General features: G+C 48.3%; 1 protein-coding gene across 2 annotated transcripts in view; it reads left to right on the top strand.

Moving 5' to 3' along the window:
• The first annotated feature begins 479 nt into the window (after positions 1–479).
• The window catches only part of WDR59 (WD repeat domain 59), a 50,585-nt gene continuing 39,021 nt past the window's right edge, over positions 480–12,043 (top strand). Inside the window, exons 1-4 of one of the 2 annotated variants that reach the window (XM_075766029.1) lie at positions 480–649; positions 4,572–4,621; positions 6,473–6,608; positions 11,577–11,662. In XM_075766029.1, coding sequence (XP_075622144.1) covers positions 596–649; positions 4,572–4,621; positions 6,473–6,608; positions 11,577–11,662 — 326 coding nt within the window. In that variant the 5' untranslated portion in view covers positions 480–595. Of the gene's footprint in view, positions 650–2,337; positions 2,467–4,571; positions 4,622–6,472; positions 6,609–11,576; positions 11,663–12,043 lie in introns of those variants that run through there. The other variant, XM_075766030.1, reaches the window with a different exon arrangement.

Genomic DNA, 12,043 nt, shown 5'->3' with positions numbered 1-12,043 from the left:
GGCGGCGGGGGCGGCGCGCCCCGCTCCGCTGCGCTGGGCACGGCCTCGCTGCCGGCCGCCGCCAGCCGCCTGGGTGCTCGGCGCCGCGCCGGAGACAATAGAGGCCGGCAGCACGCATGCTCCCGCCCCCGGCCCCCCCGGCCCGCCGCCCTTAACCCCTGCGCTGCTGCCGGCCGCCGCAGCCGGGGCCTGCGTTCCCCGCCACGGCCTGCGGGTCACTGAGACGCCGCTCCCCGGGCGGGCGGTGCCCCGCGGAGCACAGGCCTCGACCCCCCCCCCCTCCGCCAGCACACAGACACCCCGGTCCGCAAGGGCCTGCAGCGGGGCCGTTGCTGCTCGGAGGCCGCCGTAACGAGCCCCTCCGGGGAGAACGGGCCCAGGCGGGTCCCGCTGCGCCGCCCGGGCCTTGAGGCCCCGCGGAGTCCCTCGGGACGTTCTGCCCCCGGTTCACCGGGGGGGGGGGGTGTGATGGTGGTGTATAGGCGCGGACTACATTTCCCAGCCGCCCCCGCGCGGTGCCCCGCTGTGCGCAGGCGCGCTGCCGCCGGCTCCTCCCCCGCGCCGCCGGCGTCCGGGGTTGCTGGGGCGGCCCAAGATGGCGGCGCGCTGGAGCAGCGAGAATGTGGTGGTGGAGTTCCGCGACGCCCAGGTTGGGGGGGGGGGAATGCCGCTCTGACCGGCCCTCTGGGGGCAGCTCCGCACGGGCCAGGCCCTTCCCGTGAGGAGCGGCGGGGGGTCCCGGCCTGGGCGGGCTCGGCGGCCCCGCGGGGCCTTTCGCCGGCTGTGGAAGGGGCTGAGCCGGTGTCGGAGCCGTTTGCGCGGAGATAATGCCTTAATTCACGAGGCACTGTATTTCTAATCTTAATTGGATCTTGGAAAAAATTTTAAAACTATGTTGGCAGGCCTAATAGAAGATAGTCCCATTTCACACACATCTTTCCTCATTTTTCCTCTGAGACCATTATAGCTGCTTTCTCGGCTGCAATGTAAGTTGTTGAGTAATGCTCAATTAACAGGAAAAGCGGGTTAGATTTTTTTATAAATAGGAAAAAGGTCAGGTTTTGTTTCTGAAGTTGCTGGTTACAGTAGAACTCCCCTCAGAGTTTGCTTACCTGCTCTCTTAGAAGCTATTCTAGGAAATGTGTTGTGTTTTGGTTTGGTTTTTTAAGACGTTGGCAGTTGCTTAGCGAAGCTGGATATGGTGGGTGAACTATGAACTACTTCAGCAGGAAACCCAGAAAAATAAAAAAAAAAATAGCTCTGGAAAGTCTTTCAACTTCTAGTTTGTCCTCTCCTACTGGAGCAATGGCAGCTCTGCGTTCAGCATTGCAAATAGGGGTGTTGAATCCTGCGTGCTACATCCAGCCTACCCTCTGTAAGCTCACAACGCTTTCGCACTTCAGAAGCTTTATATCGGTTGTGTTTTCCTCCTGGAAGAAACGTTAAAGCAGCCTTGTCTGCTAGTGAGGATTTGCTCTCAGGAAACCAGTAATGAGATACGAAGGTATGTCTTCCTAGATCACAGATTCAGATTGCATCTGGCTCAGGAGATATGTGGCCTCATGATTTGATTGCTTATTCATAATGACTGGTGTGTGGGAGCAGAGAGGGGAGAGAACAGGTGTTTCCATCCTCTTCTGCAGCAGTTGGTTTCAATCTCGCTGTTGTGCAGGCTATACCTTAATAGAGAGGTTAACCACTGGTATTTTGGTCGTTTCTGTTTACTCTGGTGTGATCTTTCTAGAGCTGTTCTGACCTGCCTGCTCTGTCGTATGAAACTAGAGAGCTTCAGTGACCGGGGGTGCTAGACTACTGCTTTAAGCTAAACTCATTTATATACTTGTGCTTGAGGGTGTTTTTTTTTTTAGGAATCTCCATGAATGTTTTTTGCAGATGGCGAACGTGAGCTTGAGAAACTGAAACACCTTTTAGCTGTCCTGTACCAGGCTTGAGGTTTGCCTGTAGGCCATGCTACCCCAAAACCCCTACCCCAAAACCAATTTAAATGGAAACAAGTCAAAAGAGTGGGTAGCTGTTACATTTATAGACTGTACGTGTCTGCAGGCGCTGCAGTTGTCTTTGTTCACCGTGCCAGAGTGGTTGTGTGAAAACTACAGCACCCAACCTGTAACGCCTCAGAAAATCTCTGAGTAGTTTGGTGCCAGTGTTGCCTACAAGCATCATCTTTCTGTACAAGCTGACAGAGGTGGCAGGCTCTGTACTCTTCTGATTTAGATGTGACCCACAGGCTGGCTGTGCTGTCAAAAGGTGAGTAAAACTCACCATGTCCGATGGGGAAATAGTACCATTTGTAGCAACTCAGCGTGTAGATGGGAAGTTAGCTACGCAGGGAACTGGTCTTTCTTGCTAAGAGTTTGCAGCTCTTGAAAACTAGTATAGCCTTGGCAAATTGAGTTGGTCTGTTGCCTTTCAGGTGGAGAGAATGAAGCTAGAGTCAAAACTAATGTAAGTTCAGACACGAAAAGGTGTTTTTCTTGGCTTGCCTAGCAGAAATCAAGTGAAATGCCAATGTAGACGTTTGAAGTTTGAGAAGATGCTGCCTGGGCTGTGGGCAGGTTTTCAAATGTGCATTACTCCTACCGTGCTTATTCACATAATTGTAACCCATAAACAGCAATTCTAGCTATCCTGATTGTTGGTTTAGGATAAAAGCTGCTTTTAGGGTGGTTTGTTCAGTTTCAGCTCCCCCCTTCGGGAAGGTTGTGCTGTGAAGACTGACATATCGATATACCAAGCATATTAGATGACAGCTTTTTGGTTTTTTCCTGTTGCCTGGATAAGACTGTAGTATTGTAGGGAACTGTTTATTGCCATAAAATGACTTTGTGACCCACCAGACTAGCAGCCTGACATGTGAAGCTTTTTACTTCATTCTAATTACTCATTACATTTTATGATGTTCAGTGTCTGGAAAAACAGTTTACCGATGTTCATTAGTAAAAACAATTTGTAAGGATTTATGAGATCCTGGTGCCAACACCAGAAAAAATAAACTCATGTATGAAATAATCATGTGAAATTGATGGGGTTTTTCTCCTGTCTTGAGGCAAGATGGCCCCAGCTGTATGAGGTATGTCAGCTGATGAGCTCTTCATCACATGAGAAAGTTCTGGTTCCCGTAATTGCTTTAGTGATCCTCATTTTAATTCCTCACAAGTGAAATGAACATCATCTGGGAAAACTTCCTTCTCCTGCTTGCTTTTTAGTAACCCACTTTGTTTTTTGGAGGGTGCTATGAAATCTAGGAAGTTGGAATTACTTCTTTATCACTTAAAGATTTTAAAACTGGCTTCTTATTTACAGCATTATTTTTAGGACTAGAAAAGCCTTGCCAGAAGACTAGGAAAAAGCCATGAAAACAAGTCGTTGTTCCTGGAGCAGCAAAAGCAGGGAAACTCGCTTGGTTTACTGCAGACTCCTGTAGCTCTTTCCCATGTGGACTGTTGGTCTCTAGCAAAGAATGAGCCCATGATGCTGTTTTTCCCTTAACTGGGGTACTTGCAAGCAGGGGATGGGGCCCTGGTTGAAAAAAACCTAGGTTTTTGTGATGGTTATTCTCTTGTCAAATCTGATTGAACTGGAGTGGGATTGCCACACTGTCTGTCTGGTTTTAGTGATGCTTACAAGTAGTAGCTGTGGGACATCCTGAAGTCTTGTTATATCCATGCTGAGAGTACTTAGCAGAATCCTGAACAGTGGCAGAGACATCCTGAGCCTTCAGAGAGGTTGCTTCGAAGATGACAGCAGTTAGTTTGAAGAATATGGGTCGTATTCTGATTTTGTACTGTGAACGTTAAAAACTGCATTCAAGTCATATCTATGTTTATGGGCCGAACTGTTCAGCTTTCCAAGTAAAATTTGCCTTTATTTGCTTGGTGATTAAATGAGGTGATTGGCCAATTCCATTCTGAATGAAAAGAGGGGAAGACAATGTTCAAACAGCCTATTTTATTTTATTTTTTTCTTCTTATGGCGTTTAAGTTACCTCTTAGCCTTCTTTACAAGCCATGCCAAAGTAAATTCTGATGCTTCTTCACCATCTCTCATTTTTGGAAACCAGTCATACACAAATGGTTGCACTTCTATCTCCCAGTACATATATAATTAAGTCTGGCCCTGCAATGGAAGAGAGAAAGAGACTGAGAAAGCTCCTGAGCAGGAGCAGAGGCTGATTAATACGGATTATTAGAGATTGCTGATTGAAAAGCTGCAGCTGTGATTGCCATAGCAGGGAGAAGGGAGCAAGGTCTCAGTGCTTGTAATGGTGTCTGCCAGGTCTTGTCTTCAGTTTACCCTAACAAAGATGTTTTCTGTGTGCTATTCAGCGCCCCAAAATCAGTCGCTATGCCCCATCACCCATCTGTGGTTCTTTAAGGGGACATTACTTCTGCCATCCCTGACAGATATCAGCCTTGACTCTTACCATAGCAGCTTATTCCCTGAAGATGAGCTGGCAGGTTTTCCTGAGCTCCTCCCCAAAGCTGTGTGTTTGACTGAGAAGCTGGCCTGACAGGTATAATTTAGTTTTGTTCTCTGTTTCCTTTTAACAGGCGACTGCGATGTCAGTGGATTGCCTGGGACAGCGCGCAGTACTCTCGGGGTGAGTGTGACAGTCCCCATTAGAAACGTGTGACAGTCATTTCCACGAGCCAAACCAGCAACCTTCAGGCTGACCTCGATTGAAGGGCTGATGTATTGTTTCAGAAAGGTGCAGCTTTGAATTCTGTTCAAGGCTTGATGAAAAGGATTCCAGGTCACATTTTCAATGGGATACAGCAACAGCAGCAGAATAAAATACTGGCTTTACTGATGCATGCTTTCTCACATCCACTTGTGGGAGCATCCTGAAATACTGTTTGGATTCTGCTTGAAATACAGATTAAATCATTTCCTTAAGACAAAATTTGCCCCAAATATTGCTGTGGTGTATTTGGGCAGAGGATCTCAGCTCTCTGACCTGCTCCTCTGCTGGTTCAGTGTGGGATGATACTCAACAAGAGTAGTAGGGGCCAGAGCTCCAGGAGGGGTTGGCATTATGTAGCCACCTCCAGGGCAAGTCTTCAAACAGCTCAGCGGTTGCCTGCCCAGCTGCCGCCTTTCAGCACTAACAGCTATTCCTGTCCCGCTGTCAGTGACACAATTGCCACACCAATTAGGATGTTCACTTCAAATTCAGCATCGCTGACCTTTGGTCAGTCTTAGAGGAAGCGGGTCCTTTGATACAACTCGGGAGACCTGCTGGCTTCCACGTAAACCCTTGGTCCAGCAGCCCTGCACAGGAACAACCAGCTCAGCAGCTGGTTTGAGTCTAACTTGATGCCTCTTCCTCCTTAGACCTGCCTAGTTTCACAGTTTGCTTCTTTGGGTGAGCTGGCCGTGGCCTGCCTGCAATTCAACATCGGGTCCATGGCCTTCTGCTTTTCAGGCTTCTCCTGCATGCTCAGCAGCCCTTTGGGATTTGCGTCCGTTATTTCAAAGCTGAGGGCTCAGGATTTTCACTCTTCAGAGTAAGGAGCCCTGAGGACTTTGGTCTGGAAAGGCAGCAAAGATGTTGTGTTCCTTCTCTTGGGGAAATTCGCGGTGCTCAGAGCAGCTGTACGCTTGCTACACAGCTGACATACGCTGGTGTGGTTAATTATATATGGTTCAATATGTTTTGGTGCTGGTCTTCCATTAGAGTTCAGCTGGCTCGCAATTATTTCTGGGCGGTTTATCTTGCTTGTAAGATGAATCACACTGTGGAGGGAATGATACCTTGCCTGGCTTTGTGAGGAGCTGGCCGCATCCAGCAGGATGTCTGAGCTCAGGTTCAGCGTCATGCAAATATCTCTCTGCAGCATATAGGGTTAGCTCAGGTAAGTAATATAACCAGGTCAGTGCAGTGCTGTGTCCACCCATGTTAATAAGCTGCTGCAGCTGAGCTAGCTCTGTGCTGGTGTAATTGTACTGTCTGCAGAACCAAGCCCCCCAAACAGCGTGGTGTGGAAACGCAGAGCCACGTAGAATCATCTTATGTTTGTCAAGGCTCATTTAACTCTTGCTCAGAGCAACCTCTCCAGGCTGATTTTGACTCCTGTGAAGCTGTTGCGTTGCACTCCCTTGTCCTGCACCACCTCAGCTCTGCTGCATGAGGTCAGCAAAGCGTATTTGGATGTGTTTGCATTTCCTGGTGCTTTTTGTATCCTAGTTATCTGGGGTTTACTGTGGTGTGAGCTACACGGTGCGTTTGCAAATCCTGTCTAATTTCAGTGGGTCTTTTCATATTTTTTTTTTAAACATAGCCCTTTTTGAAGTATGTGGTCAAACGTAGCGTTCTCAGGAGTAGTATTTTCATTTGTCTTGTCAAATCCTGCTCTTGTTTGGTCCTCTAGGCACAAGGCTGTGAGCTCCACGTGAGCTTGGGGTTTTGAGATCAGTCCTGTGCGATCCAGCCTCTCTGTGTGTCTTGCAGCCGCCGTTTCCTCTACATAGTCAACCTAGATGCACCAAATGAGGGTCATCGAAAGATCTCCCGACAGAGCAAGTGGGACATCGGGGCAGTGCAGTGGAACCCACACGACAGCTATGCGTACTACTTCGCAGCTTCGGTAAGTTCAGTCATTTAAAAGTTCTAGCTCATCATCTTCCCCGGTCTTTCTTTCATGGGTGGACTTCTGCAGGCTTGGAAGGCTGTGTGGAGCTGGCACAGGCACGTCCCTGCAAGTCACGTTGCAAGATCAAGGCCTAACTGATCTACTGCCAGGGAGGTATTTGGCTTGATTGTTCGGTCAGTGTTGAATCTAGTTTTGCTTGCTTGTCTTTTATAAAACACCTTGCCAAATAAATCGGGCACCCAAACGCTCCTTTTCTGGAAGGAAGGGGGGGGGATGCGCTCTCTTTCTAACTTTCATTCTGTTATGAGATTTGCATGCTTACTGAATTTCTTATTCTGTGCTGGTTTGTTTTCCCCTCCCTGCCTTCCTGGTGGGATGTGGTGCACCAGGCGGTCTGTAAATAGCACAAGTCAATACTGGCTCACCACTGTAACAATCTAGGTTTGCAGTGGGCAGGGAGGAGTTCTTGTTCAGTGTGTGAAGTAGTAAATAGCCTGGTCTGAAGAAGCCGTAGTGGCTATCTAAGATTTGAGGGTAGTTTGTAGCTCCGATCTTTACTCGGTCTATCACGCTTGTAGCTTGTTCATCTAGAGCCCTGAGCTTCTCGTAGCAGCAGTTTTAGCCATCAGCCACAGTGCTGCAGCAACCGGGCGCAGACGGTTCTCGTGGCGGGGTGCCTTTGCTGCCGTGTTGCATCTGCCTTATAGCCTGAGAGTCCTGGAATAGCTGTGGTGAGCGAGGTTTCATCTGGTTTTTTGAGAAAACACTTAGCTGAAGGTGGTTTCCTGGGATTTTTGTTGCTTTTGCTTCCTGGACAGGCTACGATTGATCTTAAAGGCAGTCTTAAATGTGAAGCAGTGTTGTCAGCTAGGAGCCTTTGGTTGGTTGTTCTCTGGCATTCCCCGGCCCATCTCCACCCAGCTCTGGTAAATGACCGATATCTTCAGCAGCTATCTGCTTCTGAATGGAGTTAGCAAAACTTGAAAAACGGTGTCCTTCAGCACTATTTCTGGGTACAGTTTGTGAAAATCAAAACCAAGTAAGGAAATGTGCTGTTCAGGCCGTGAGTAGAGCAGGAAAGCTTCTTTTCAAACACACTCTGAAGGCAATGTCCAGGGATGGGTTAATGCTGATCTGAGCAGGACCTTGCTGCAAAGGGGGGCTGTGCCCATCTTGCCCATCTGAGCACTCCTGTCTCTTGCTGCCCTGAGTAGAGAGAGGAACCCATCTTGTCCCAGACTGAAACTGGGTGTAGCTGGCATCAAACCTTACGGCTCCCGTTTATAAATGAAGATGCTAAGATGCTCTGGTGTTTTAGATGTAATTGCTGACACACATCAGGTGAGGAATTCCCAAGATGAGATTGGACAGCTTTTCCAGTTTGGGTCAGAAACACCTCCTTTCCAGCCGTCTCACAGCTGGTATTTGGTGCTGATGCAGTACATCCTTGTCCTAGAATTTAGCCTGTCTTGTTCAGAAGTGGAAAGCAGATTCACAGCGTGTGTCCCAGATCAGGCCTGGAGGCAGCGTGGATATGTGTGAGGGCCATACCTAAGGGGCAAAGCTGCATTGGGAAGGCTAAATCAGCTTGGATTCAGCACTGTGAAGATGTGATTTCCTACTTCTGGACTCAAGCTGGCTGTCAGTCCCCCATGAGTCTGCTGCTGAGGTCGTCATATGTTCAGGTATACCACACAAGCAGTGTAGACAGCCCTGTGGATGGAAAGGGAGTGTAAAAGGCTGCCATCCTGTGTGCCAGCAGCTTCACCTGCTTTGCGGTGCCGTTAATTGGAAGTGGTGCGGGCAGAAGGGAAGTCTGTCCTTGTGTTTGGAGAAGGGCTTCTTATTTTTTTAGCTTCTTTCCAGAAGAGCTGAAACATGTCCTCTTGCTCTGCTTGGCAGTGTGTCTACCCTCTGGCACAAGCACATTTCTGAGGACTCCCAAGCTGTTGTTTCAGAAATGCCATTGTTTTCTATCCTAGATCCTCGTTACTTCTTTTGTGTGGTCACAAATGCTTGAACAAGAGGGTGATGAAATTGTTGGAAGCATATACTGATACTTATCACAAGAAGCACATTTTTTTAGAAAATCGTGCTGGGATGAGCTGTCATTCTCCCACACCTGGTGCTACAGGCAACACTTTCCGTGTGAGATGCCCCAGTAAGAGTCTGAGAAACTTCTGGAGATCCTTATCTTGTAGCATCAGTTCTGGAGTCGTGGACAAATCCCGTTGGGTAATTTCATTCTACCCCCTTAAATCCTTCTGTCAATGAGAAACATGCAAGGAGTTTTCCTTGCCCGGAGCTCTTGTGCAGCCCTGCTGTGAGCTATTAGAGAAATGCCATGTATTATTGCTGAGTTGGGAAGAAACCTTCAATTTCAGGGAAGGCTGGAGTGTATTCATCTGCAAGTTCAAATTCATATCAAGCAGCTTTGGGCTTACAAAACCCCACCCAAAAATGCCACCACAAAACCTGTCACTAAAAATGTAAAATCAGTCTTTTCTCTATTATCTTTTCCCTCATGTACCTGTAAGTTTGAAAGCAAGGGGCTAATGAAGATCAAATTTTGAAGTCATGTTATTTCTGCTTTTGCAAAATCACCATGAATTTCCAATATTGGCCCAAACCCCACGCTGCTTGGAGCTATGTATGCACCCCAAAAGGCAATTCCTGCCACAGAAAGATTAGAGGAGTTGGCCTGGGCTGAAAAGAACCTTGATTGAGGCAGAACATGAACTTAAAGCACAGTAACTAGTTTCAAGTAACTTTGTGTGTGGCTGCATTTGGGGGAGGATTTATTCCTGGAAGCCCTAAATAATGTTGTCATTGATTCATCTGGTTTGCTCCTGTGGTTTACAGTTAATGATAAGCACTTAAGGCTTTTGGTTTTTTCTTCTCCTGGGCTGACAAGGATGGAAGTACCCTTGAGGAGGTGACCTTGAAGCCATTAGACTGTATTGTTTGTGTTTGGCAATGGCCCTGATTATTCCAGAAGGGAATTGAGGGAGAGTTGAGAAGGACCGGTGGTGATCCATCATCCTCCTCACTGAAAACTCCAGTTGTGAATCTGAACAGACTGGCAGGGTATTCCTGCAGGGAGAATTTGGCTGCCTGTTGCCTGCAGTTACAGCGTGTTGTTAGGAAATAAAAGCTCTGAGAACATCATTTCATGGAAACATTTTGCAATGTGATATTTTTTTCTATTTTATTTTTCTCCCATTCTTGTTTATCTTTATTTTTAAGTGAATGTAATGTGCTGGGTTTGGCTGGGATAGAGTTAATTTTCTTCACAGTAGCTAGTATGAGGCTATGTTTTGGATTTGTGCTGAAAACAGTGTTGATAATACAGAGATGTTTGGGTTATTGCTGAGCAGTGCTTGCATAGAGCCAAGGGCTGTTCTGCTCCTCACCCCACCAGCGAGTGGGCTGGAGATGCACAAGGAATTGGGAGGAGACACAACCTGGACAGCTGACCCCAATGACCAGAGGGATATTCATAGAATCATAGAATGGTTTGGGTTGGAAGGGACCTTAAAGATCATCTAGTTCCAACCTCCTGCCACGGGCAGGGACACCCTCCACTAGATCATGTTGCCCAAAGCCTCATCCAACCTGGTCTTAAACACTTCCAGGGATGGGGCATCCACAACCTCTCTGGGCAACCTGTGCCAGTGCCTCACCACTCTAACAGTAAAGAATTTCTTTCTAACATCTAATCTAAATCGACCTCCTTCAGCTTAAACCCATTCCCCCTTGTCCTGTCACTACACTCCCTGATAACCAGTCCCTCACCATCTTTCCTGTAGGTCCCTTCAGGTACTGGTAAGCTGCAATTAGATCTCCCCAGAGCCGCCTTTTCTCCAGGCTGAACAACCCCAACTCTCTCAGCCTGTCCTCATAGGAGAGGTGCTCCATCCCTTTGATCAGCTTCGTGGCCTCCTCTGGACTCTCTCCAACAGCTCCATGTCTCTCCTGTACTGGGGCCCCCAGAGCTGGACCCAGTACTGCAGGTGGGGTCTCACCAGAGCGGAGTAGAGGGGCAGGATCACTTCCCTCGACCTGCTGGTCACACTTCTTTTGATGCAGCCCAGGACACGGTTGGCTTTCTGGGCTGCAAGCGCACACTGCCAGCTCATGTTGAGCTTCTCATCAATCAATACCCCCAAGTCCTTCTCCTCAGGGCTGCTTTCAATCCATTCCTCGCCCAGCCTGGAGTCGTGCTTGGGATTGCGCCGTCCCATGTGCAGGACCTTGCACTTGGCCTTGTTGAACTTCATGCAGCTTGCACGGGTCCACCTCTCCAGCCTGTCAAGGTCCCTCTGGATGGCATCCCTTCCCTCCAGCACGTCAACCACACCACACAGCTTGGTGTTGTCGGCAAACCTGCTGAGGGTGCACTCGATCCCACTGTCCATGTCCATTCCATACCATATGATGTCATGCTCAGCATATAAGGGGCTGGGGGAAGAAGGAAGGAGGGAACGTTCCGACTGATGGTGTTTGTCTTCCCAAGTCACCGTTACATGTGATGGAGCCCTGCTTTCCTGGAGGTGGCTGAACACCTGCCTGCTGAAGAACGGATTCCTTGTTTTGCTTTGCTTACATGCGCAGTTTTTGCTTTACCTATTAAACTGTCTTTATCTCAACCCACAAGTTCTCTCACTTTTAACCCTTCTGATTCTCTCCCCCATCCCGCCAGGGAGGAGTGAATGGCTGTGTGGGCCTTAGTTGTCAGCTGGGGTTAAACCATGACCTGTAATTAAAGTGTAAGCTTTTGAGAATCCTTGCAGCCTGTAGGTTTGTCTTTGCTCTCCTGCTTTGGGCAAGGACTTCACTAACCGCAGTGTGACTCATTGGTAACTGAGGTTGTTCAAAGAGAAGGGAACCTAGTCCTGACATATGGATTTCTGTCCTACCTTATTCACCTGACACTGTCTCCTTTCTTCCATCTAATTTCAGAGCAATCAACGAGTTGACCTGTATAAGTGGAAGGAAGGTAATGGTGAAGTTTGCACATCGCTGCAAGGGCACACGCGTGTGATCAGGTGAGGAGCAAGGGATGCTGGCGGGCTTCTGGGTGGAAAATGATGGGTTGCTTCACAGAAGGCGAATGTTTCAGTCCTGCCCCACTCAGGCTCTACTCTGAGCCTGATTTTACTCACTTTTCTGGCCTGTACTGTCTGCCCCTCTGTCCTGCCTTCCCATTTGGAGGTGACGTCAGATGTGAAGCTGCTCACCCTCTCATGGCTCCCCCCAGTATATCAACCCAGCCTTTGATGGCTCGAGTGTCATTGCCTTAGGCTGCTGTCCTTGTAATGAACAGCAACCATCATCTGGGAAACAGACAGCAGCATGTTTGCTAAATTGAATCCCAGCCGTGTTTCTGTGTGATAGCACTTTAATTAAAGCAGGTAATCCCAAAGATC

Source organism: Balearica regulorum, chromosome 13 (genome assembly GCF_011004875.1).
Source record: "Balearica regulorum gibbericeps isolate bBalReg1 chromosome 13, bBalReg1.pri, whole genome shotgun sequence".
NCBI classification, from domain to species: Eukaryota; Metazoa; Chordata; class Aves; order Gruiformes; family Gruidae; genus Balearica; species Balearica regulorum.
Note: the sequence above shows the minus strand (reverse complement) of the source record. Positions and strands in the feature narration are given on the sequence as shown.